Source organism: Dermochelys coriacea, chromosome 6, assembly GCF_009764565.3.
Source record: "Dermochelys coriacea isolate rDerCor1 chromosome 6, rDerCor1.pri.v4, whole genome shotgun sequence".
Taxonomy (NCBI): Eukaryota; Metazoa; Chordata; order Testudines; family Dermochelyidae; genus Dermochelys; species Dermochelys coriacea.
In genome coordinates this window covers 16,670,536-16,695,050 of record NC_050073.1, presented here as the reverse complement: position 1 = coordinate 16,695,050, position 24,515 = coordinate 16,670,536, and the positions used below count along the sequence as shown (strand labels likewise).

The 24,515-nt window shown below is 47.8% G+C and overlaps 2 protein-coding genes across 3 annotated transcripts in view; one reads left to right on the top strand and one right to left on the bottom strand.

Moving 5' to 3' along the window:
- IRF7 (interferon regulatory factor 7) overlaps nt 1-9,701 on the top strand; it is a 25,305-nt gene extending 15,604 nt beyond the window's left edge. The window contains 1 exon segment of the mRNA XM_038406349.2: nt 395-9,701. Coding sequence (XP_038262277.1) covers nt 395-544 — 150 coding nt within the window. The 3' untranslated portion in view covers nt 545-9,701.
- On the bottom strand, nt 6,556-24,515 carry LOC119857431 (malignant fibrous histiocytoma-amplified sequence 1 homolog). Of its 2 annotated transcripts, XM_043516786.1 has the most exons (12): nt 24,373-24,515; nt 21,850-22,729; nt 20,940-21,231; nt 19,720-19,906; nt 18,191-18,381; nt 16,702-16,968; nt 16,487-16,584; nt 13,157-13,314; nt 11,251-11,410; nt 10,014-10,084; nt 8,815-8,921; nt 6,556-6,747 (listed from the first exon to the last, which is right to left on the bottom strand). In XM_043516786.1, the coding sequence occupies exons 1-12, from the start codon at nt 24,389-24,391 to the stop codon at nt 6,730-6,732; spliced, it is 2,448 nt and encodes an 815-aa protein (XP_043372721.1). In that variant the 5' UTR covers nt 24,392-24,515; the 3' UTR covers nt 6,556-6,729. The 2 variants fall into 2 exon arrangements, with proteins under 2 accessions (XP_043372721.1, XP_038262273.1); XM_038406345.2 differs by having other exon boundaries at nt 16,487-16,968.

The window sequence follows — 24,515 nt, the reverse complement described above, 5'->3', positions numbered from 1 at the left end:
CAGTGCAAGAAACCCCTTCGGTCCAGTCACAGAGCCAGCCCTATGCTGCTTTCACAGCAGCCCTCGATGCAGAGGGTAAGTTAAAGGAAGGAAGAGGTGGATCAGGCACAGAAAAGCTGTGGCCAAGACCGACCTGTACCCTGGCTATTCTGCATGCCTGCAAAGCCCACAGCAGGCTGTTGCAGCCAGCGCAGGGCTGAATCTGGGGTTGCCAGACGTAGGTGAGAGATGCACTTGCCACAGCATGTCTCCCCCAGCAGTCACCCCCTGGGGCAGGGGAACAGATAGAGGCTCTGACAGGGCCATTCACGTGGCTCATTCAAAATAGGCAATGCATAGCAATGTGAGGGCACAGGTGAACACCTCCTGAGGGGTGTTTGTTTCTCTCTTGCAGCTGGTGCCTAAGTTCTGTGAGTATGTCCATGACATGGCGCTGCGGGAGGGAGCCTCATCCCTGAACAGCGGGAATCTGAGCCTTCAGGTGTCAAGCTGCTTCAACAGCTTGTATGACCTCATTGAGCAGTACAACATGCAGATTGACTGACTGAACCTCCTCCCCTCCCTAGGACCTGATCTGCATGTGGGAGAGCAGCACTGGCCCGTCCTTGCCTAGGTCTCTGCCTGACTGGCCTGCCTTTGAAAACACTTCCGCCTTTCCCCCGCCCACTTGCATCAGTTTGCCCCCCATCAGGAAACATGTGGGTGAGATGATGGGTGGCCTTGTGGCTTAGCCACTTCACTGAGTCTCAGTAAAGCTTGGTTCAGTCCCTGCTGTGCCACCTGCTTAGTGACCTTGGGCAATCCACTGCATCTGGGGGCCTCACTTTCCCCATCTGTAAAATGGGAACAATTCCTTACCTCATAGGGTTGTTGTGATGATAAATGCACGTGAGGTGCTCAGATATTACAGCAATAGACAGATCAGCCTACCCTACTCAGGGCCACCAATTGAAAATAGAAATTTTTTTTCCCCAGCTGAAATAAACAGGGTACCAGACACTGTGCTCTGAAGGTAGAAGCAAGAGAATCTTCCTCTCTGCTTCAGGAGGTCAGCAAGAAAGTCAGGGCGGGCAGGCAGGGGGGGAGGGGCACGACAGGGAGGGGCATTCTCATCTACAGCACTGCAGTGTAATGATCTTGTGTCTCCGTCTGGGCTGAGGTGGCTGGATTTTAAGCTGAGCGAGGGGTGTTGATAGGGGAAAAAATCCTTATCACCACCTGTTGCTGACATGAGCAAAGCAGGAGCGCTGGGGGTGGGTCGTACAATAGCCCTGGCCAGCTCTCCGGGGGTCACAGGGTTGGTACAAGGTGAACTAATCTGGCAGATGGTGGCTTAGGCACAACTCCTAACATCCATTGATTTGAATGGAAGTTCGGAGCCTAAATACCTGAGGAGCTGGGCTTTAATCAGCTGATCGATCATTATGGAAAAATCTCCACCCAGGGCTAGGAACAGGGAAGAGTCTCCTATAGAAGACACAGACTCCACTTTCTCCTTGTGCTATGTCCCTTTTAAGCACTCGCCTGTCAGAGATCTGTGAAATGGAAGCACCCATGGTCCAGTAGATCTACTAGTGACGTCAATGTGCGCAAGTAGCATACAGACGGCTGAAGTAAGCAAGCTCGAGGAGGGCTGCTTTAAACAGCTGGACCATGCCTCAGGCCGTCCCCTTACCCCAGTGAGATGAGAGGGGAGCAAGGAGCATGAGTAACACACTGAACAGTGTAGTGGAGGGGAGGCCCGGAAGCCACGACAGAGGCTGGACCTGCTCCCAGTGGAATTTTGCCATTGACTTTCCAAAGTAGCTTGCTCCCCCAAATGTGCCCAACTAATAAATTAAAGTTTAGAGCTGAACACTGTATTCTAACCTCTCCACATTCTGCCTGAGTTCAGTTTGCAGGCCCAGCAGCGCTTGGCCTTGCGCATGTTGTATGAGGCCATTCACCCTACAACTCCTTGTCATCCTTGAGCAGGGAGCGGTCTCTGCCTGAACCGAGTCACACCGACAACACTCTACTTCATTCTTTGCCAGCTTCTTGCCCCACAAAGCACATTCACACAAGAGAAAAACATGCCATGGTCATGTAGGATAGTCCACCATACCACTTCCCTACCCCTTTTTCTGCCCTGCTTCCCTTGGACACCACAGCACACATGCGCTGGCCTGCTATCATCTGATGAACACACAGCATATATAGGCACAGATCCATAAAGCTGGCACTTTCCTAACCATACATGCTCAAGGTAACCTGTTGTTTTAATGGGCATAGGCCAGCAGTTCTTAAACTATGGTTCACTGGCTGACTACACCATGCTCCTTATTTCCTGCTCTTCTCTCTTTTTTTTTTTTTGGTAATTTATTTATTTAGTAGAGTTTCAGAATGCTTGTCAAGGGCACCCAGAGTATAGACTGGGTGCTTTTTTATTTTTTTAACTGCAGGTTAGCCAAAATCTCAATACCTTAATTACCTTTCAAACATCCACACAGGCACTAAGTACCACCGGTGCTCTGCCCATGTAAACGATTGCGCTAGTTGCCGCAGTGATGATGTGCAATCAGAGCAATGAAGCTTGTGCGGTGGGATGGGTCATAAGATATTGGGTCATGACCAACACTGGACCAGTACGGGAAGGCCTACTGCTGTAGACTACTGTTACGCAAGCAGGCTGGACTCTGACAGGAGACCTGTATGAAACTGACATTGCACACTGGATGTTGTTCTTTCCTCCAAAAGCAACTACAGAGGTTAGCTTTAGGACCCTTCCCTGTCCTAGCTTAGGTGTGATATTGCTAAGACAGCTGAGTATCAGCGTGGTATCTGAGCACTGAGCATCTGTGGAAAGCAGCAAGAGGGAGATGATGAGCATATCTTCCTCTTTTTGCCTGCCCACAATTCTGAGCTGTATATATTTATTGTGTTAATACGATTCTGGGTAGTTTCAATGATATGTCATTTGAAATTTCTTGCATTCCAAGAGTTTAGTAACTGAGGGTGAGTGAGGCCGTAAACGAGCGGCAATCCACTTGGTCATCACAATGTGTGCATGTATTACACACACACACACACAGAGGTTTCATAGTAGCAGCTGTGTTAGTCTGTATTCGCAAAAAGAAAAGGAGTACTTGTGGCACCTTAGAGACAGGTTGGCATCCTCACCAGCAGCTCTGATTACTTCCTCCTTTTCCTTTTAAGGCTGCTTGGATCTTTATACATGTCATCCTGACTGAGCTGTGAGTCTCAAAAATGCAAGTGTCTCAAGGACTGACAGCTAAAAGCTTGATTTAAACAGAAAAATTAATGGACTCCAGGAATTCTCATCCTCTGCCCTTCCTTTGACCAGCCAAGGGCATTTTAAGAAAAAAAGGGTTGGGGGGGGGGTATAGAAATCCTAGAAATCAGGGGAGCAGGTCTTCCCAAACCTATGCACTGATGGAGCCCAACATACCTTACGAAGGGTGAGTGAAATCCTGGCCCTGCTGAATTCAGCAGGCATCCTGCCATTGACATCACAGGGGCCCGGATTTCACCTGGTGTGTCTGGCATAATGTTAAGCACTAATATTAAAGTATAATTTATAGAACACCTGCCCCACTGTGGTACTTTCCCTAGCTTTTCTTTATTGCTTAGGTAAATTGGGCATGTTTGTGTTTTAGCTTCCCTTTATTAGCACAGAGCTCTGTGTTTCATCCAAATGGACTTTGGCCTAAGTTTTCAAAAGTGATTTTGGGGGCCCCGCTGCGACACTTTTAAAAAGGGCCTGATTGTCAGAACATGCAGAGCACCTGCTCTCTCAAAGTCAGGCCTTTTAAGGTGTCAAGCCAGCACCCACAAACCGAGCCCCTCTGCCCCCTGCAAATCACTAGTAAATGTAGGTGATTGCACGTATGTGCACAACTGCCTGCTCCTGGATGGAATGTCACCTGTTTGAGAGGTTCCAAACTGGGGCTGACCTAGAGGACCAGCACCTGAGCAGCTAGCAAGGCCTTTGGCTTTGCAGCTGAACTGAGACTTCCAAATAGAGGCAAATCCCTTTACATGGGCTAGGGTGTAATTCAGTTGGTGTGGAGTCCAGCCCTCTCCCAGCTAGCCTGAAGGTGGAGAGGGGCTCTTCTCCTGACATCTTGTACTGGAGTTCATTTTTACAACAGAAATGGGTTGGTCTTTGATGCTGCTGGCCTCACAGAAGTAGTTCCAGCACTAGCAGAAACGTTTTAGGAGTCTAATCTGGCTCCAGTTGAATTCAGTGGCCAAAGTAAATGATTCCAGGGGGAGGTGAATCAGCCTCAAGGGGCTGCTTGCCTATAGCATGAGGAGGAGATAGACAAGGGCAAGAGGAGGGAGACATGAAAGCAGCAGGTCAAGGTGTGCAGGGTTGAAAACAGCCCCACACACAACTGGCAAGATGTGCCAAGCCCCTTCTCCCTCTTCTCTATAGAGCAGCAGCAGGTCTGGTGCCTTCTAGCTCGGGTGGTGAAGGCTTTAAGTAGCATTTGACTTCAGTAATATGCCTTTTTCTAATGTCATGTCTTATGCAGCCAGAGGGTTTTTGCACTCTGTAGAGCAGGCATTGCATTCACTGGGAGAGGATTGCACAGCCCGAGAACACTCAGGGGTTAATGAGACTGTAGCCTGACAGGGCATAACTTGTCTTGCAGTGTTAGTGCAGTGTGTGGGTGGGATGGATGATTCACAAGCCAATCCCTCAGAAGCAGGGTCATGGATTTTATGGAACATCTCTAGACCTTGCAAGGGGGTCAGAGGCTCGCTCATGTCAGCATGCGTGGCTCCAGTGAAGTCATTGCAGCTGCAAAGCCGGCCCACTGAATTTAATTTAGGCAGAGTGTGAAACATCTAGAGCAGGGGGTCTCAAACAGGGGTCACAAGATTATTTTGGGGGACAGGGGCAGTTGCGAGCTGTCAGCCCCACACTTGTCAGGGCTCCAGCTGTCAACCCCCAGGTGTACCAGGGCTCCTGCAGTCAGCCCAAGCCCTTCACAGCTGGGTGGATGGAGAGCAGGGGCTTCTGGCCAGGCACCCAGATCTGAAGGCAGCACCATCCCCAGCAGCAGTGCAGAAGTAAGGGTGGCATGGTATGGGGTTGGGGGTCATCACAGCCTGAAATATTTTCAAAGAGGGCCCCAGCCAGAAAAGTTTGAGAACCTTTGATCCGGAGAATGTGCCTTCAGGGAACTGAGCAAGAGACCCACCCACCCCATCTACACTGCAGCTCCTGTCCAAGCACAACTGTATGTCGGTGTTAGTCTCCCCACACCTGTCATGCTGCACAGCCGTGTTTGTATCTGTACATTATGGACAGCTATCCCACTCTGCTGCAGCTGCTGGGGGGACAGGGCAGGGCAGAAGATTGTGGGTGTTAAATAAGGCACAATGAGCTTTAGGTCAGGCTGTCCTCCCACCCACACAGCGAGGAGGCAGGAGAACTGGCTGTCATTGCCTACACAGTTACATGGTTATCTGTCGTAACGAGGAAGGACCATTTAGAACCTAGTTACAGCCTGATTATGATGCTCATGAGAAAAATCAAAGCACATTGTATCCAACATGATTACGTTACCAACAGCATGTGTGGACACAAACTGGGTAGGGAGGCAGCCTCAGTACAAGCTGTACAGTAGAAGGGCCTCTCGCTATTGCCATGAAATGCCAAGCTGATCTGAGTTGGGTGCTACGGACTATTTTGCCTTTTTAATAAAATGACCCTTGTGATTTGATTTAAAAATTGCCTAACTCGCATCACAGATACAGGGGGGATTGATTGTGTTCTCTCACACCTCAGTTGCGATCATGGGAGTTCCACACAAAGCAACATGTTAAAGCCCTTCATTTTCCTTCTCTCCAAAACTTGGACAGCAGAAGGAAGTAGGAAATAAAAGGACACTAATGACCAGCTGCTTTATACTAAGCCAGAAAATCAAATTTCATGGATCAGCCTCTGCACTGCACCTTTGGGAGGCAATCAGTGTGAGCGTGTTAATTAAATATGGATTTTTGTAGTGTACTTTTTGATACTTGGTTAATTACTGCTCCTTCCCATATGATGGAATAAATGGGCTGCTTCCCCAGAGGTTGTAAACTGGTATAACTCCTGACACAAATAATGCTTTCAGCAAATCAGAAGACCCGGAAGTTCTGGTTCTTCGTTAACAGGCATGAGGTGAATATTGTTTCTTAGTGAAGAAACAGGGCCTTGATCCAAAGCTTAACAGAAGCCTTTCCAAAGGCTTTCAGTGGGCTTTGGCTCCAGCTGCTAATGTTGAAGGGATCACAAAATCTGGAAGCTTCTTTCCGTCTTGATTTAAGAAATGTTTCTTAGAACTGTAATTGAGGCCAACTGTAATTCTGTTCTAACACCAGGTCAGTTTTCATACATTGTGCCTGTTTCTTGTGTGTATTCTGAGTAGTGCAAACCTTTCAGCTACTGATGTGAATGAAGCTCTCTGTTCACATTGCTTATCTATGCATCAGCACAGGCAGGAAAAATGCCCTTTTCCTCTCTTGTGTCTGTGTAAATAAACTGACATTCCACATTCCTCCAGTGGGTGGAAATTGTTTACTGCACAACACTGCCAGTACACACACTGCAAACAGTGAAATGGATCTTGCTGTACAGAGCGCTTAAGAGATTGCTTAGCAAGGCACTCAACAAGCTAAGAGTCTTGGCTAAAAGGACGTCCTTCCCAATGGACCTCTCTTGGGCAGGCAGAGTCATTTGTCCAAGATACTCTGAAATAAGAAAGACAGTGAGTAACTTCAGAGTTGCAGCTTCTGTTGCAAGAAAGCAAAGAAACTTGAAGTTTAAGCCACCCAAAGTTTGGGAGTATTTGGCTCTGGAGTTCCAGTTCAGAACCCCACTTAAATAGAAAAAAAAAAAAAAAAAAAAACATCAAGTTGTCAGACCACCAACCCTAGAGCCCCCCCCCAGGGCGTGCGAGGGGTACACAGTGCCCGTCCTGGAGCACTGCCTCGTTCAGTATGAAGGGAAAACAGAATTTGAGTAAAATCAAATAAACCAAACCTCAGCCTGGCTCTATGGTGCTGTTCACAGCACAGCATTTCCATCTTCCAAGGGAAAAATCCGGGGGGGGGGGGGGGGGGGGTTGCTGCTTCCATGTGCCAGACTGTGCAGCACACATTGTACTGGGGGGGGTTTCCAAAGCCTGAAGCAAGACCTGATCCTCTTCACTGACCAACTCAACAGCCACAGTGAGAAGGTTTGGAAAAGTGCCTTTAGCAAGTGCATGTGCAGCTAAGGATGCTCCCAGGTGCATCCAGCTCCCAAGACAGCAGGGTTCCCCTTGGTTGGTAATGCAACCAGTGCAGTTCCACTGGGCAAGAAGGGAGAAGTACACAAGGCGTACACACCCCACGTGAGATGGCCAAGCTCTGCAGGGGCTCCCTGCACTGGGCACTGGTGGGATTTCTGCCATCTGGGCTGAAGTTGCCTCTAGACATCGGGTTCCAAATCATGCCAAAGGCTTGAGGACGAAAAGATGCTTCCTTCATTCTCCCCCTTGCCCACAACCAAGTTTCCCTTGTGCCCAGCCCAACTATGCAGGTTGGGAACTGGGAAAAATTATTGGCTGCCCTGGAACAATGACCAAGGGCTGCCACGCCACAATGCTTTTACCAAGGGCAGGCTGGGAGCTCGACCACCCACAAGGCAATTGGCAGAGCAATGCTGCAAGGGTTTAACTTTCATTTCTGTTTGCTCCTTATGTAACCCCCATTAACTCAGACCCTTCACAGTGTCATTGGGTGACAATTCTATGGGAATCTCCATGGGGAGGTAACGCCTTGGAGAACCGAGGCCTTAGATTATAAACGCCTTGGGACATAATTTCCCTGTCACCCCATATACGCCAACAGCACTATGATCTAAATAGTACTTAGCACCGCAAGGACGGTCTCAGATTACACATCAATTACACATTTAAAGGAATTGACTTCCATGGATTTAGAATATATCTTGACATTGCCCAAGTGATTTTTATATACATCAAGGATGGGGCTTTCGAAGTCCACTTGGGGATTTAGATGCCCAAAATTCCCATCCATTTTAGAAAATCTCAGCCTAAACATACAGCGTCTCAAATCATTTAGGAACAACACTGATAGACACGGAAAGACTGATCAGGAAGAGCGGCAGCGACAGAGAGGCATCCTTCAAGCTAGCCATATTCCTTAATAAAGAAGGATTGCTACATCAGGACAAATGCCGAGACAGGACGACTGACATTGGAATCACAGGGTGAGGTTCTATGGACTGTGTTATGCAGCTGGTCTGACTAGATCACCACATCGCTCTGTTCTGGGCTTGAAATAGACGGCTCTATGAAGTCTATCTGACCAGTGTTCCGGAGTGGGTATTTTCAGATTGGCTCCCTCGTTCTAGGGCCCGCTCTAATTCCCATTAAAATCAATGGAAAAATTCCATCTATCTATCTATCTATCCCCATGGCCTGTTCATCACTGTATCTGAGTGTATCAATCAATAGATCACTTCCCCACCTGGGAAGTAGGGACAGGCTATTATTTCCAAATTACAGATGGGGAACTGAGGCACAGCGAGGCTAAGTGACTTGTCCAAGGTCACCAGGAATCCACAGCAGAGCAGGGAATTGAACTTGGGTCTTCCAAATACCAAATCGGTGCTTTAAACCACTGGGCCATTCTTCTCATTGACCATGATGGGAGCTGGCATTAGCACAAGCCCAGCTCCCCACAACAGGAAAAGAATAGAAGCCAAAAGCCAAGATCAAAACATGAGGAGCAAAGCTACAGCCAAGTTACCTGGCGATTGACATGGATGCTGCTGGGGCCGAAAGATGTAGTCCCATAGCTAGTGACATAATAGTGAGCAGGGGGCGGGGGCTGTGGAACCTCCAGGTCACTTGGAACTGAAAGGAAAGAGAAGGAGACATCAGCCTGCCATGCCACAGCCATGGAGTGAATCCCCCAAACCCTCCACCCCACTGACAGTGTAAAGTGCTTGACACATTAACTCATCCCTCCTGGCCGTGGAGGCAGAGCCTCAGCCAGTGCCACCTGGCTTAGCTCCATTGACTTCAGAGTAGCTAGGGCGATTTATACCAGCTGCACATCTGCCCCAGAACGTGAGAGGCGGATAAGCAGGGACATACAGAAGCCTGTTGTAAGGGAACAGCCAAGGGGCCAGCAGGAGCTGGCCACCAAGTCACAGTGGTCTTTAAATAAAAGAGTGGGGAAAAATGGCTCAGAGAAACTTGGGAGTTTATTAGAAGCAGTTCTCAACACTGGGGAGCTGCCTGTCAGAGATGTATTGTAGAACACTGCATTGTCGGGCCTTTTAGAGGGAAACTAAGAAAAAATAGGCTATGTGGGTCAGGGCAGAGCTGGGATTAGAACCCAAGTGTCCCAATTCCCAGGCCTTGTGTTTGCTGTAAGCCCTGGACCATGCTTATGGTCATGCTTATCTGATTACAGTCGTGCACTTAGAAGACTCAACTGAGATCAGGGTGCCATTGTGCTAGGTGCTGTGCAAACACTGCGAATGACAGGCCCTGCCCCAAACAACTGATGATTTACATAGACCAGAGACAGAGGAAGTATTAGCACCCCCAGTATACAGATGTAGAAGCACAGCAAAGAAAGACGATGACTCAGGGTATGTCTACATAGGGGAAAAAAAAAAAAAAACAGCAGCTGACCCCAGGCTCCAGGGCTGAAAAATTGGTGTGGAGACCTTCAGGCTCAGGTTGGAGCCCAAATGTCGGGACTCTGCGAGGGGGGAGGGTCCCAGAGTTCCAGCTCGAGCCCGAATGTCTACACAGCAATTTGTAGCCCCTGCAGCCCGAGCCCAACAAGATTGGGCCAGCCGTGGGGCTTTTATCCCTGTGCAGACATACCCTCACTGACTCCTTGTACGAGGACACACAGGAAATCCTTCTACCTTCATCTTGTGGCAGAAACTGGCCCTGTGCTACAGCAGGATTCCAACCCTCTGCCCGTACCTTTGGGTAAAAGCAGCTCAGTTCGAAACCGATGGCCACATGTTCCACAAGTTTTAATTTCTTCCTTCATCCTTAAAATAAAAAGAAAGGAAAAGAAAAAAAAAACGAATCAAAGCGCCACTAAACACCTTTACAGCTATGGAAGACTCTTTGGGATTCAAAAACGAGTCATTTCTAAACAACTGCTCTTTCTAAAATGTTATGGACAAAAAACAGAGAGAGAAAATGTTGCCTGTGGTTTAAAGGGAGCATTTTGTAGTTGAGGTACTAGACTGGGAGCCTGGGGTTTATTCCCAGCTCTGCCATGGGCTTCCTAAGAGACCTTTGCAAGCCACTTAAAATGAAGATTACATAGCAGCAAATGGAGTTCTTTGAGATGAACCCCTGCATATTCCTGCTTGTGGGACCAAGACACCCAGGCCACAAGCCGGTGGCAATAGGGGAGTGGGAATATGCAGAGGTCACTCATAGAAGGACCACAGTTTTCAAAGCTAGGTGTTTAAATACAGATGTAGGGTCCCATTTCCAAAAGGGCTCAGAGTTGTTCCCATTGAAGTCACCGCCAACTTCAAAAGGAGCAGAGAGTTAGGCCAGGCTCAGTGCTTCTGAAAAATCCCACCCATAATCCCTATTTACACATCACAATCAAAGTGGATCAATTTTCAGAAGCACTCAACTCCCAGTAGAAACAATGGGACTTCAGAGGCACTCTACCCCGTTGAAAGCCAGTCTGCTTTGGTTTGGATGCCTAAATATGGATTTAAGGCCTGATTCAGCAACGATTAGGTGCTCAATTACTTAGCTTTCTGGGGCAGGACTGTCTGTTCCGTGTTTGTACAGCACCTACCACAATATGGCCCATGACCAGGGCTTCTAGGAGCTACTGCAATACATATAACAAATAACAATAAAAGTCAAGCACACACAAGTGCTTTGCTGCATAGCTGTTCACGTGCCCAATGTTGGACACCCAAGTTTGAAAATTGTGTCCTTAACCTCTTGGTGCTTCTGTTTCCTGTTCCGTAGAATGGGGTTAGTAGTTATTTGCTTCACTGGCATGTAGTGAGGATTCAGACCGTTGTAATGTGACTTGCACTGCTCTGATGGAAGGTATTATACACATGCAAAGAATGGGTCTGTTTTTAGAACTGATCACCATTTGTACTGTGGTAGCAGGTGCTCACACCCCCACTGCAGGTGTTACCTGTAGGAAAAACAGGTTACAAGACATACGTACACTGTGTTCTTGTCGTCCACATCTGGCCAGAAAAATTCTGCAGGACATTCTGCCGTTCGACAAGGCGCCTTCATGCACATGTGGAGACCAGGCCATTCCTCTGAGAGCTTCCGGATGATGAAGATTATCACCATGAAAAAATCCCATGTGAACTGGAATTCTTTAGATGAATAAGGGAAAGAACTGGCTGCTGTTAATCATCACAGTTACCTGGTCTGAGTTAGCCCATTTAGACCACAAATAGTAACAGGCAGGCAAGAGTTACTTGTAGGCTGGGTTATAGGCGAACAGTTGCACCAGGTGGATTCTCTCCAGTTCACCCAGACTAGACACCCTTGAGAAGCAATTTAAAAAGTGTGGGGGAAAGTATTGTTGGCCTGACCCCATCCCACTCTGTGACAAGATCTATGCACTATATACATAGGCAAGAGCGGTAACGCAAGAGGCCTACAGGCATGCATCCTGTAAGACTTAGCTTAAGCTAAAAGCATTTGCATATGCTGGGCCGTGGTATTTTGACCCAGATAACGAACCAGGCCCACCTCTAGCTCAAGTCCCTAGCTGCCCATTATATGCAACTCCCCACCCCCAAACCTGCAAAAGCCTCTAGACAAAACACTGCCACAAGCAAACTGCAGACCTTGATAATAACGAAGCGTGTCAGCACAGTGCTAATTATGATACTGTTTACTTTGGCTCCTTACAAGGCTTTATTAACAATGCTTGAGTGATAAAAATTAAGGAAATGTATCATTTGACTTGAATGATAAACTATGTAAGACTGATATTATAGAGGCAGGGCAGAGAGAGACCAGGGGGGCACCTGTGTGTGACCATCTCTGTCTCCCTCTCCCTGCGAGCTTGTATTCAAATAAAAAGGACCTCAGACTGTTTGAACCAAACAGATGAGGTGACTCGTTTTCCATAACAAAAGGTAAACCAAAAAACAGTCCCCAAAAGCCATGTTGTGCCCTTCTTTGCTTATTATTTGTCTTGCCATAACACCAAGCAGCCCCAGGCATAGACCAGAACCCCAGGGTGCTAGGCACTATATAAACCAAACAAAAAGATGGTTCCTGCCCAACAGAGTTTATGGCCTCAAACTTTTATTTATAAGTATTTTTCTGCTTTTATTCCCATTATGGTCGTGAGGCCCTTCTTTCTGCTAGAACACCAGAAAACGATGACACCAAGACACTGAGCAGTTGGAGGGGAGGGAATGTTTAAAACTCTTTTAGGAGGGGATGGTTGTGCTAGTCAATGTCTGTGTAACTCAGACATCAAGAAGAAGAGTTCCCTTTGTGAAAGCTTCAATCTCACTCTTTGAGGCTAAGAAAATTCTGTCTCCAACCCTCCAGCAAGAACAGGGAAGATGGGTCTGATGATATCACTCCTCATGCTAAGGTAAAACATAAAACTTAATGAAAGGGAGAAAAAAGTTTACTTTGAAAAATCTCAACCTGATCTTAAATGTGGAATCGTTCTCCTGTCATCCCATGCAGTTTATTTTGAGAGAGGCACTGTAGAACCCCGATTTCATTAAGATCTTGGGAACACCCAAATCTTTAAGAAGTTGGAAGTTCTATTAATCAGGGTTTCCCCAGGTTAGAGAGAGATGCTCCAATGGGACAGGCCAGGGGAAGTCACATGGTTCTCTATAGGCTAGGGAGCTTCAGAGAGTTCAACTCTTGGAGACACAACCCACCTGTGGCTAACCAAGAGTCAGTAAGTGGGGACCGTGCTGTACATGCACTGGCCCAGCATGCAACACAAGTGCCAGTTTGTTTAGGGAAGTCTGGGTGCACTACAAGAAAGCAGATGACAAGCGGACAACTAACCTCCACTCCCAGGCCAGGGAAGCGAAAGAGAACATACTCAGTAGAGAAATCAGTGCCTTCACTCTCACCTGTCCTTTGCACTGGCTTTCTGCTCCGGAGTTCAATATAACTATAGCCCTTCTGGTTGTTCTCTTTGATCAGCAAGGGTTTGCCACTGCATATGAGCAGGCACGTGACCTTCGCAACCCAGTGGGCCGAGTAGAAGGAGCAAGCTTTCACCATGAGCCTGCAATGAGATTGGAGAGACACATCAGCCAAAAGACAGACAGTTCTGCCCTCCAGCATCATGGAAACTATTTGCAGCCCCACCGGCTGCCAGAATACATGTAGCCAACCCCAGTTGGGACAACAATGGGGATTGAACCAGGGACCTCTCATACTGTATTAAAAACATAAGCATCTACTGCTAGAGCGAAAGGACTGAGTCCCATTGCTAGCAGCTGGAGCAGACCCATTAAGAGAGCTGGTTGGGAATTTTTCTACTCAACATGCAGATTCATTGGAACCAAAACTTTTTGCAAAAATGTTCCAGATTCAAGAAAAAACTTTCATCAGCAAAGGTCTTCGGATCCAGGATGAAATTTCTGGTCAAAAAAAATCAGACCGAGTGCCCAGAATAGTGCAGAACTCAGGGGTGAGGCAAGTCCCTGCTCTGACTGATTCAGAGTAGTGTCTTGAACCTGGGTCTCCATATCCCAGGTCCGTGCCTTAATCACCATTGGCTAGTCTGGGGTTTTGAGGAGCCTGTGTCTCTTTTTGCACAAAAAATTTTGAAAGGTGTTGGTTTTGTTCCACATCGGAACAAAAAACTCCAAAACCTCTGAATTTTTTCCAACAATTGAAATGTTTTCTGGGCTGCCCTACTCATTAACCCAGTGATACTCAGACTGAAGCTCGCAAACCACAAGCATCTCCTGTGTCTCTTTGCAGCACATGATATTAAAACACTGATTTAATTATTTACCAATCTAAGTTATTAACCAATCAGGATGTTTTTACTATTTTATTAACCAATTGTAGTTGATAAAATTCTAATACTTGGTCAGTCATTTTGCTGAGAGAGAGAGAGAACAAGAACACACATACAGTATGTATTATATAGTATATAATATTTAGTGTATATATACACACCACACTAGATATTTCCCTGTCATACTTTTAAACATGAATATATTGTACACTGTGATAAATGAAACAATGAATTCACACTCCTTTGAGTCTTTTGGGTCATGTTGATCCCTTATTTGACTCCTGAATCACTGAGGTCCGAGTATCACTGCACTAACCTCTTCTGAGTATCAGCCACTAGAGGCTGACAAAGACTCACATTCTCCTAGTGCATCTCTTTCACACACACAAACTCACTCACTCATTTGTTTCTCTTTCTTGCTGGCTTTTCTTTCCTTCTAGCCCTAGAAAGGTCAGCAGTCAAAAGCTTCTTCCTAAAGTAAATAGCTGCCCCATACATCAGACAGCCTGAGTGCTTGGTACATGTTGGGTAGCTAACAATCCCACAGGCAAACCACAATATTATTAGTACGGCTGGATGGATTCATACATGCTTCTTGGGGAGTGCCTCTTCCTGCTTCTCTCACTCTTGATGCAGCAAGATGACACTGATTTGAACAAGCTACCTTGCCAAAATGGATCGGTTGGACACAAATCTCTTCTTTATGCAGAGATAAGAAACTTTAGAATGGATAGTTGAGTATGCCATTCATTTTCTGGAAGGGAAGAAATGCCCTGGGCTGTAACGTGTCATTCAGCAAAGAGGCCCAGATTCCCCACCAGCTGTTAACAAAACCCCTCAATGCTCTAAAAGCTACATGAACTGAAGCTTGGTGGCCAATTGAAAAAAAAATTACCACCAAAACAAGACACTCCACTACACATGCTTCTCCCTTAGGGGAGAGGATGAGAGAACAAGTGACAGATGCGTAGTCAGGTTGCTTAATGCACTACTGGAAGGCACTAAGATACTACAGTGATGAGTGCAGCATAAAAACCTATACAGTAAGAATAGAATTAGATGTTCCTTTGGATACTGGGGAACCCCAGATCCTGACTGGATGGTATGATATGGCTGATAATTAACCCAAGAGGCTGGATCATGACACATTGTGTCCAAACTCATCCCCGTGACCGGGTGAAAAGGAGTGTTTGTGAAGGTTCGGAGATGGGCTATCCTACAGGATACAAGACCAACTGAACTGCAGGAGGAGGGAAACTCACAACTTCCTTGTATTACAATGACTCTGACTCTCAGCTTTGCCCTGGCTGTAAGCAGAGATCAGCCAGAAAGGAAAATTACTCTAGCTGGATTTGTTTTTTTGCTGTGCTAACTCAGCCAGACTCACAGGGGAAGGCAATGACCCAGCAAGTCACCCAGGACTGTCTGAGCTCATGAGATGAAGTAGAAGATGCACTCCTTCACCATGGCATCCAGAGTTTGGTTTTTGCCCCACGAAAGGGATGATTCCAAGGAGCACAAGCTAGGTCTGTGGAAGTAGTTTGGGTATGCTAGACCATATCTCCCTCTTCCCCATGAGTCCTTGCACAGTATATATGTCTCTTCTAGAGCAGGGCTCTCTAGGAGATGAAGCTCAGCCATTGCTGGCTCTTTGTGAAAGAGAATATGGCTCAGCAAATGGGATTATGAAAGTGTCCTCCCCGTTTTCCTGTTCTCCCCTCCATAATGCTCCCTGCAATTACTTTGCTCAGCTCTTCTAGATACTAATAGATGGCTTAGCAGACCCATAAAGGCTGGAGACCAACGCTTCAGAGAATCCACCTCCCAGCACAAATCTCCACATGCATGTGGTTTGCCAACTCCCGGCCATTCAGGATTACTGGCACACCCGCTTGGATAGAAAAAAAGCCATAGGGGGGCATGTGACCAAAACAATATGCAATGACTTACATATGCAGCACCAATCAACACAAATGAGAACCATGCGTTATGAATTCCTGGGCAGTACACTGCTAACATGCCCTATTATTAATAATTTATATGACAGTAGCACCTGCAGGCCTCAGTTGAGTTCATAACCTGATTGGGCCAGGTGCAGTACCCACCCAAAGAGATTTCCACTCTAGGCAGACAGAGAAAGAATCATTCTTTCCATTTCACAGATGGAGAACCGAGGCGCCAAGAGATGATGAAGTGACTTGCCCAAGGTCATACAGTCTGTGGCAGAGCTAGGAATTGAACCCAGATCTCTTGAGGCACAGTCCAAGGCCTTAACCAGTAGGCCAACCTTCCTTTTGATCACTATGAATTAATGTGTATGTTTATACTAGTACCAACTATATGCTTCCCAGACAGACAAGAAGGAATGGCCCCTGCACTGACAGGCTCCCCAGCTCACATGGCCAAGGCAAGTGGGCTAGCTTGTTACCTTTGGAAGAAGCCCTCTGGGATCTCAGGTGAGAAGTAGGCCCGGACATGGAGATCCTCCAGATGATCTCCTCCCCACCTCTCAGAAACCTCCTCGCTCTGGTTGAGATACGTGGGAAACAAGTAATAGGCCTCGCGGCAGTTCTGCGTTGTTTCCCATGGCTTCCCCGGCACAAACTCCCTGGCCCCTGGGTTGAGGTCCTTGGCATTCCTCACCTCCAGGCAGATCTCAAAGTGCTCCAGAAGGCTGAACAGCTTCCCCTTCTGGGCCTTGTGCCCCACCATCTCCTCAAAGACATCCTTCATCCCTTCCGAGTAGAGCTGGTGCTTGACCAAGGCTCGCATGGCCCGCTGGCACAGCATGGCCTTCGACTTGAATGTCCACACCCAGTTGGACTGGTCTCTGATGGTAGCATGTTCTCCCACCAGCAGGTCCACGGAGATGCTTTCCAGCTGCTGAACCAGGCGATATGTAACAAGGATCTGAACGGGAAGCAACAAAAGCTCAGCGAGCCAGGGAAGATTTCAGTAATGGATGCAGTTTGGCTTAGGTACTTACAACACCCACATCACCATTATATCCGAGGGCCTCTTTATTGTATCTATCCTCACAACACCCATGAGGAGGGAGGGAAGTGTTCTAATCCCCATGGGCAACTGAAGCACAGAGAGATTAAGCAGCTTGTCCAAGGTCACATAGAGGAAGCCTGTAGACAAGCAGGGAATTGAAACTGCTTCTCTCAAGTCCTCGGCTAGCACCCTATCCTTCCTCCTAGCCTCATCTCCCTGCAACACAGCCAGGCACAAGGCTCCTCCAGCAATCACAGGGAATGGGACCAGGTTTCTTCTACACCGCACACACCAGTACGAGGAAAACAGAGGCCATAGTTGAACTGAGGCTGAAAAGGACTATTTTTAAAAAGGGGGCGGGGGGGAGGAGAATCCGAATCAGAGGCATTCATTCGCTCTTCAGGATAAATTCAAATGCTATTGGATGGCTCCAAGAGACTGGGGAGAGGATCATCTAAGCCAGGTTGGTACGAGCAGAGTCTAACTGCATTGTTAAATTTATTCACCAAAATCTGGATAACTGCAGATAATGCACTATATGTATCTTATGACTTTTAAACCAAACTTTGTATTTGCGGATAAGCACTATACCGAGATGTACAGATACTCGTTCCTTAACCTGTGTATTATATAATTTTAACATTAGCTTTAATAAAATGTTTAAATCTGCTGGCTGTGAAGATGAATTAGAGGCCTCAGTCCAGTTCCTAGTAGACAGTGTCCACATCACAGTGGTTAGATCAGGAGACTGGAATTAGGGACTCGTCGGTTCTATTCCTGTCCATGATTTGCAGCATGACCTTAGGTATTTTGCTTCCATTTACCTATAATGCTGACTCTTTCACACAACTTTGTTAGGTGTCACTGATTGCTTGCTAAGTCCTTTGAGAAACCCAGCGGACTGGCCTTTTTAGTGTAAGATCATCTCCGAGACTTGCCCCAGAAACTGAGGCATGGCTGGAGAGCAAAATGCTTTTCTTTCAGGCTTGTTCTTTCCAAACCACGCATCACTCTTGTGCCTGGACAATGGTGTGCAGGGTGGCACGAAACAGAACACGCAGGGAGGCAGGACACCGCTTCCCAGAGAAATAACCTGGTCATGGAGACAGGGTTCTACAGGGACCCATATGCTCACCTTGAACATGGTTATTAGAAAGGCTGGCCGGAGAAAGACTGTGCTTTCCAGCTGCTTGATTTCTTCATACCATATAATCAGCCCGATGCGGTGGAGGTATCTCAGGATGTCCTGGAAAAGCTCTGTGCCCAGATGGCTCAGGTGCTCTCGGCATGTGATTTCACTGAGTAAGTGGTTGAGGTCCATCATGCCTAGAGAGAGAACAGGATCGCATGGAAACTACTAACACAGGGTTTCAAACAGCAGCTGAAATGCCAGTGTGTGGGGGCTTGCCTGAGACTGAGTCCTAAAAGGGCCAACATACATCAGTGCTAACACCCAGGTCTTGGCAAATCCCACTCCAGGTCAAAGGCGACTTCTGGCAGAACTGGACTCAGGAATCCCGAAGCACTGGGGAGAGGGGGGAAGCTGAATGCCTTTATTTGCATGACAGTACCAAGTGTGATTGTCCAACTCTCAGCTATTTCACTGCAGGGCTGCGGTAGGAGTGTTCAGAACAAGCCAGAGGTAAGTAGATATGCACACATGTACAGATATGTACCAGGCTCTTTGAAAGGGTTACTGAAATACACAGATTTCCCCGTTATGGACCTAGTCCGGCAGTCCTTACTCAGACTAGTAGCTCCACTGATGTCTAACCATTTACACGAGGAAGTGTTTGCAGGATCAGGCCTTTGGCTGTGCGCTGCCAATATGTTCCTCTAAGGAACTTAATGCAGCTCACTCTAGCCCAATTTAAATAAGAATGAACTTATTTACTCCCAATGAGCCCACAGTGGAGACTGATATTTGGGGCTGTTACTCTTCCCCTTACTCCACACAACACAGGAAGAGAAAATCCACACAAGAGGAACAGAGCCTGGAGCACCAAGATGGCATTTCAGCCTAACTTCTATTTCTGACATCTCCCTGGCTCTTGTAGGTTGAGCCAATACACCCAGGCACAGGAAAGATCTACACTGCAGCCAGGAGATCCTGTCTGCCTCCCCAATCTCTGGGTCTCAGATACACTTTGCTCATTATCTCTAGAACCTCTCTAGGTCTGGGCTAATCCAAGGTGGGCTATTTTAGAACATAACTAGGCTGGCCATGTGCAGGGATAGTGCTGCTATGTCACTGGCTGGAAAAGCAGAGCTCCTTGGTTACTAGACATACAGTGAAATCGCAGCCCCCATCATGCTGAGACGGGAATAAACGGAAGACTGAATTGACTAGAAGATGGTTAAATGCTCTGCCCTGCAAGAGAACGGGGTTTGCTTCCCAATCTCTTACCTCCTAGCCGTGCAGAGCCTGGGACTGCTACAGACCACTACCTGCCTTAGCTCCTAGATTGGAGACTATGTTGAATCTCTGAACTGCCACCATGTCTCCAGTGGAATAGGGAGCAGTGAGTTTATTGGGCATCAAAGGGAGTCCTTGGCCAGCCCTCCTTAGCCAAAAAGAGGGTGGCTGTGGCGTAGGTCCCCTAAAGCCATGAACTCTCAGTGGGAAAGGGTGGTGGGGAGAAGAGAAGATCTATCGATACATACCATGTTCTGCTGTCTCCTCACTCTGCTCAATATCTACAATTGCTGCTTCCACTTCCTTATAGACAGGGGGCAGCACTCGGATAACATTAGGAAATATTTCTTCATTCCTGACGTGCTCCAAAATAGTAGTTTCAAGTTTTTTAATATCCCAGTAATTAGTGCAATTAACAGGAACAAGGTTTAAAATCTGGAAGGAAAGAAAAACAGTTCAACAATACTCCGTAACTATGGAACACTCAGGGTGCCTTATGCCATATTTTGTCTAGCTCAAGCCCTGATGCTCAAGCAAATACTAATACATAACAGATACCAAGGTCCTCTTCAGCTGGTGACCAAAGCCAAATGCTAACGGTTTTTGGTGGGCAGAGTTTTGTCTGTCATTTATAAAGGTGTTAAGCAGCTAGTAATCATGGGCTGAGCAGGAGGATTACCCGATGGTTAGCATGCTGGCCTAGGACTTGGAAGATGTAGATTCAATTCCCAGCTCTTTCACAGACTTCCTCTGTGACCTTGGGCAAGTCATGTCATTCCTGTGTGTCTCAGTTCCCCATCTGTAAAATGGGGATAATAGTACTTCCCTACCGCCCAGAAGTGTTGCAAGGATTAATATATTAGAGATTGCTGCTACTACTCGGGGCCCATATAGGTGCCTTAGATAGAGAGCAGTGTCCCAGAGGGATCTAATTTCATGGGAAGAATAAGCAGCAGGCACAGAGACACAGGAGCGCTTTGAAATTCTGTTTTCATTAAGATGCCCCTAAGAACAAGAGATGGGGTGAGAGGGAAGAAAAGAGAAACACAGAAAGTGTCAGGGGAAAAAACAAAATGAAACTGTTTTCTTAATACTAAGGCAGGTTGGACACAATATTTTAAACTCTGAACTAGACAAAAAATTATGAATTTTGATGAAAAAGTGCAGGAGGAGTCAAAATTTGTTGCTAAATATTTTCCCCCACCCTCTCCCTTTTTTGTCCATCTTGTTTTTAAATAAAGCAGCTCTACTAATACATATTTCCACAAAATTCACCATATAACTGTTCTTTATAGCCTGGGGGTACCCCAGTGATGGGCTCATAATCCAGAGATAAAAGCAGAGATTTAGTTAACCTCCCTGGGGCTGAGCACTAGAAGCTCCTTGGAGAAGAGACAGAGTCTCCCATTGGCCTGTACAGCATTGTGTAAACCTATAGTGCTGTGTAATAGCCAATCAATAGCCCTACAGTCAAGGTGCAGCTCTCCATTTCCTTCAGTCTGTCCCACTGGTCCACGTAGAACTCGGACTCCTCACTGCTTTCCAGATTGTTGATGAAATGGGTGAGGTTTGCCCTCCTTTCCTCCAGCATGGCCTGGATCTTGCTCATGATGTCCCGCTTCTTTTCTTCCACTTCCTCCTCAGTGCAGCAGTCTGTGTGGGTTCCTACGGGCAGGACCACGGAGTTTGGGACTCGCATGAAGAGGTTATTGATCCAGAAGCCAACCAGCTCCTGGAAGATGTCATTATTGAGCTGGTACCTGAAAAATCAATCAATCAAACCAACACTCAGCCAGTTACTATCAGTGTACTACCCAGACAATGTGCTCTGGGTCATCCCAAGGATTGAACACAGCGCTACCACAGTAAAGAGCATGTGTCTCTACAGCTTGAGCTAAAGGACTATGTCTCCTAATCGGGGTCTGTAGCAGACTCGTTTCCCTTTATGGATGAGGCAGAGAAGAGGACAACATACACTGAACAGTGGCTTATCTCAACACCTTCCTTTAAAACAGCTGGTGTTGGATACATGAGACTGGATGATCATTCTATAGGCATGGCCCAACTGGTGTAGACTTATACATTCCACGATCAGCACTAGATACAGCGGCTGTTCAGTGGCTTCTGTAAAAGGAGTTTGATCTCCATCCAAGGGGCTGGCAGTCACATTGCAGAGAGGGCAGGCAGCATACCTAGTGGACAGGGCACGGGACTGCACCTTGGGAGTCCTGGGTTCTATCCCCAGCACTGCTGCGGGACCTTGGCCATGTCACTTCCCTGCTCCGTACTGTGTTTCCCACACACACGCACACATCCTGTGTCCGTCTGAGCTAGTTAGATTGTGAGCTCTTCAAACAAACCCATTGCATAACACTTACTTCTCGAAGTTAATGACCAGGATGACGAGGGCCTGTGGGGTGATGAACACATGGTGGGTCACGTAGTACTCCAGCTGCCCAGCAAAGTCCCAGAAGAGAAACGTGAAGTCCTGGATGTGGAATTCGCTGATCTCAATCCCCACTGTCCGCTCCTCCTCAGACACCAGAACCACTCGGCTCTGCTTCAGGCTCTTACAGATAGTGGATTTTCCTGCCAGTGAGGCCCCCAGGAACATGGTCTTCACCCTCCTGTCTTCCTCCACATGGCAGTTCTGCAGTTGGCTGAAGTAGCTCAGGATCTGCTGGATGCCCCCAGCGCAGACTTCACTGGGAGGCTCCCGCAGCGGGTTCCCATTTGCTTTGAACATCTTCAGCGGCCTCCCTTCAAACAGCTCCCTGGGGAGCTGGCGCAATGCATTATTCTGCACATAGAGCTCCTGTAAACTCACCAGTTCTAGGACAGCTTCGGGGAGGGCTCGGAAGAAGTTGTTGGACAGATTGAGGTACTGGAGGCTGCTGCTGCAGGTGGCCAAGTCCTTGGGCAGAGCACTGAGGCGGTTGTTGTTCAGCCGCAAGTGTTTGAGCCTGGGAAGACAGGAGAAGATCCCCTCCGGGATCACCCGGATTTGGTTCTGATTCAATTCCAACTTCTCCAGGTGAACCAGGCTCTGGATTTTCTCGGGGAAGTCCGCAATTTCATTCTTGGACAAGATCAGCTTTCTCAAGTTGCCAAGCTTTGAGATCCCGGCGACGTGTTTCAGCTTGTTCCGGTCCAGGTTCAGGCTCTCCACTCTGGGGTCCTGCAGGACCGTGGGAGGCAGGACTCTGAGCCTCATCGTGGAGAGAGTCACTTTACTCGCGCAGTCATCTTGCTCCTGACCTAATGGATGGAACAGATCATTACAGCGTGTGAGCCCGATTCCCAAGAGCACTCCCACTGCTCTCACCTGGAAATCTGGCTGCTCATTTAAGGGTCTGAAAGGAACATGTTGGTGGCTGAGCATCTTTAGCCCCATGTTAATGTAGCACTTTTCCTCCCTAAGGGGCTCAAAGCACATCACAAACTCTAAAGGATCATTTGCAGACCAATGACAAGCTGCTCCTGCTACTGCAGTGAAGCATGGGAGCGGTTTTAGCAGCACACAGGCAGTACCTGCACTGCACCCCTTACACAGCACAAGACAACAGGCTAGAAGAGGACGTGAATATTGTGTCTGATTGAAGCTGCAGAGGGAAACTGAGGAGACAGAGTAGAACTGCAGGGCTGGAAGGGATCACAAGAGGACGTCCAGTCCAGCCCCTTGAGGCAGGGCCACATCAACCTAGACCATCCCTGACAGGTGTTTATCCAACCTGCTCTTACAAACCTCCAACGATGGGGATTCCACAACCGCCCTTGGAGGCCTATTCCAGAGCGTAACTACCCCGATCATTAGAAAGTGTTTCCTAATATCTACACTAAATCTCCCTTGCTGCAGATTAAGCCCATTGCTTCTTATCCAACCTTCAGTGGACATGGAGAACAATCAATCACCAACCTTGTCACAACAGCCCTTAAATTACCTGACTTGAAATTTGACTAGGAGACAAGTTTAAAGAAGCCGTACTCTCTCCCAAAGTGCCAAGGGATCTTTCATGCCAATGGCTCAGGGCTGACTCAGCTACCTACTGAGTGCTCACTAATGGGTTTCCCCTCAGGAACCTACTGAGCCAACCCACGCTCTTCGTTGGCAACAGACATGGTCACAGCATGAGGCACACCCACTGCAGCTGTAGCCAGCTAGATGTATTCATGGCTCAGTGGTCAGGAACTGAGTTCAGGACCTTCCCTCAGACCCTCACTGCCCTTGAAGTCTAGGGCCCCCCAGGCAGATATATTGGGATGCGGGGGGAGGGGGGATACCTTAGTTACAGACACAAGGAGTAGCAGCATGGGAACTGCTGGCAGCCAGCACGTCAGAGGGACTAGTGTTGTAAGCAGAGGGGTCTGGGTGGGAGGAGCAGCTGGGTGAAGAACCACCCCCGGGGGCTCAGAGGGACTAAACCCCTCAAGAAGAAGCCTAGCTGGCCATCCGCAGCCCAAATAGGAAGGGTACCTATTGCAGAGGGGCAAATGCTGGGGGGGTGGGAGGGGGATGGGGTCTCTCCGTGGGCAGAGGGGGCTGTTCTAAGCTAAAGAAGTAAGACCAACTTCTCCTTTCTGCTTCCTGTCTGGGCCCACAGCTGTGGTGCATCCTCACACACAGCTCGGAGCTCAGGAGCTGAACTCAAATGACTCTCCCCACAGTACAGATCCTTGGGAGGTCTCACCCCTCCTCTCCCCCTCATCCTCCCCTCTCATCCCCATATAGGGCAGAGAAAATACATCTGCCTCTCCCCATTCCCCCTCCCCTCCCCCGCTGGGGCAGTGAGTGAAACAGCAAAGACAAATCTATCTCACTTCCTCCCTCCCTTCCCCCCCCCACCATAAGGAGTTTGGGGCTGGGCAGAAGAAATAGGGAAAGGGGGTTGTTTGCTACTCACAGGCTTTGTGCTGGGCCATGCTGTCCTTTTCTGCCTGCAGCAGCTGGATCCTTTCTGAAGCTCAAATGTCCCTTCTGCAGTTCCCGCCTCCTGTGGAAATGTTCTTTTGAGCCCTCCCTCCTCCACGCTAGAAGGTGATTTCA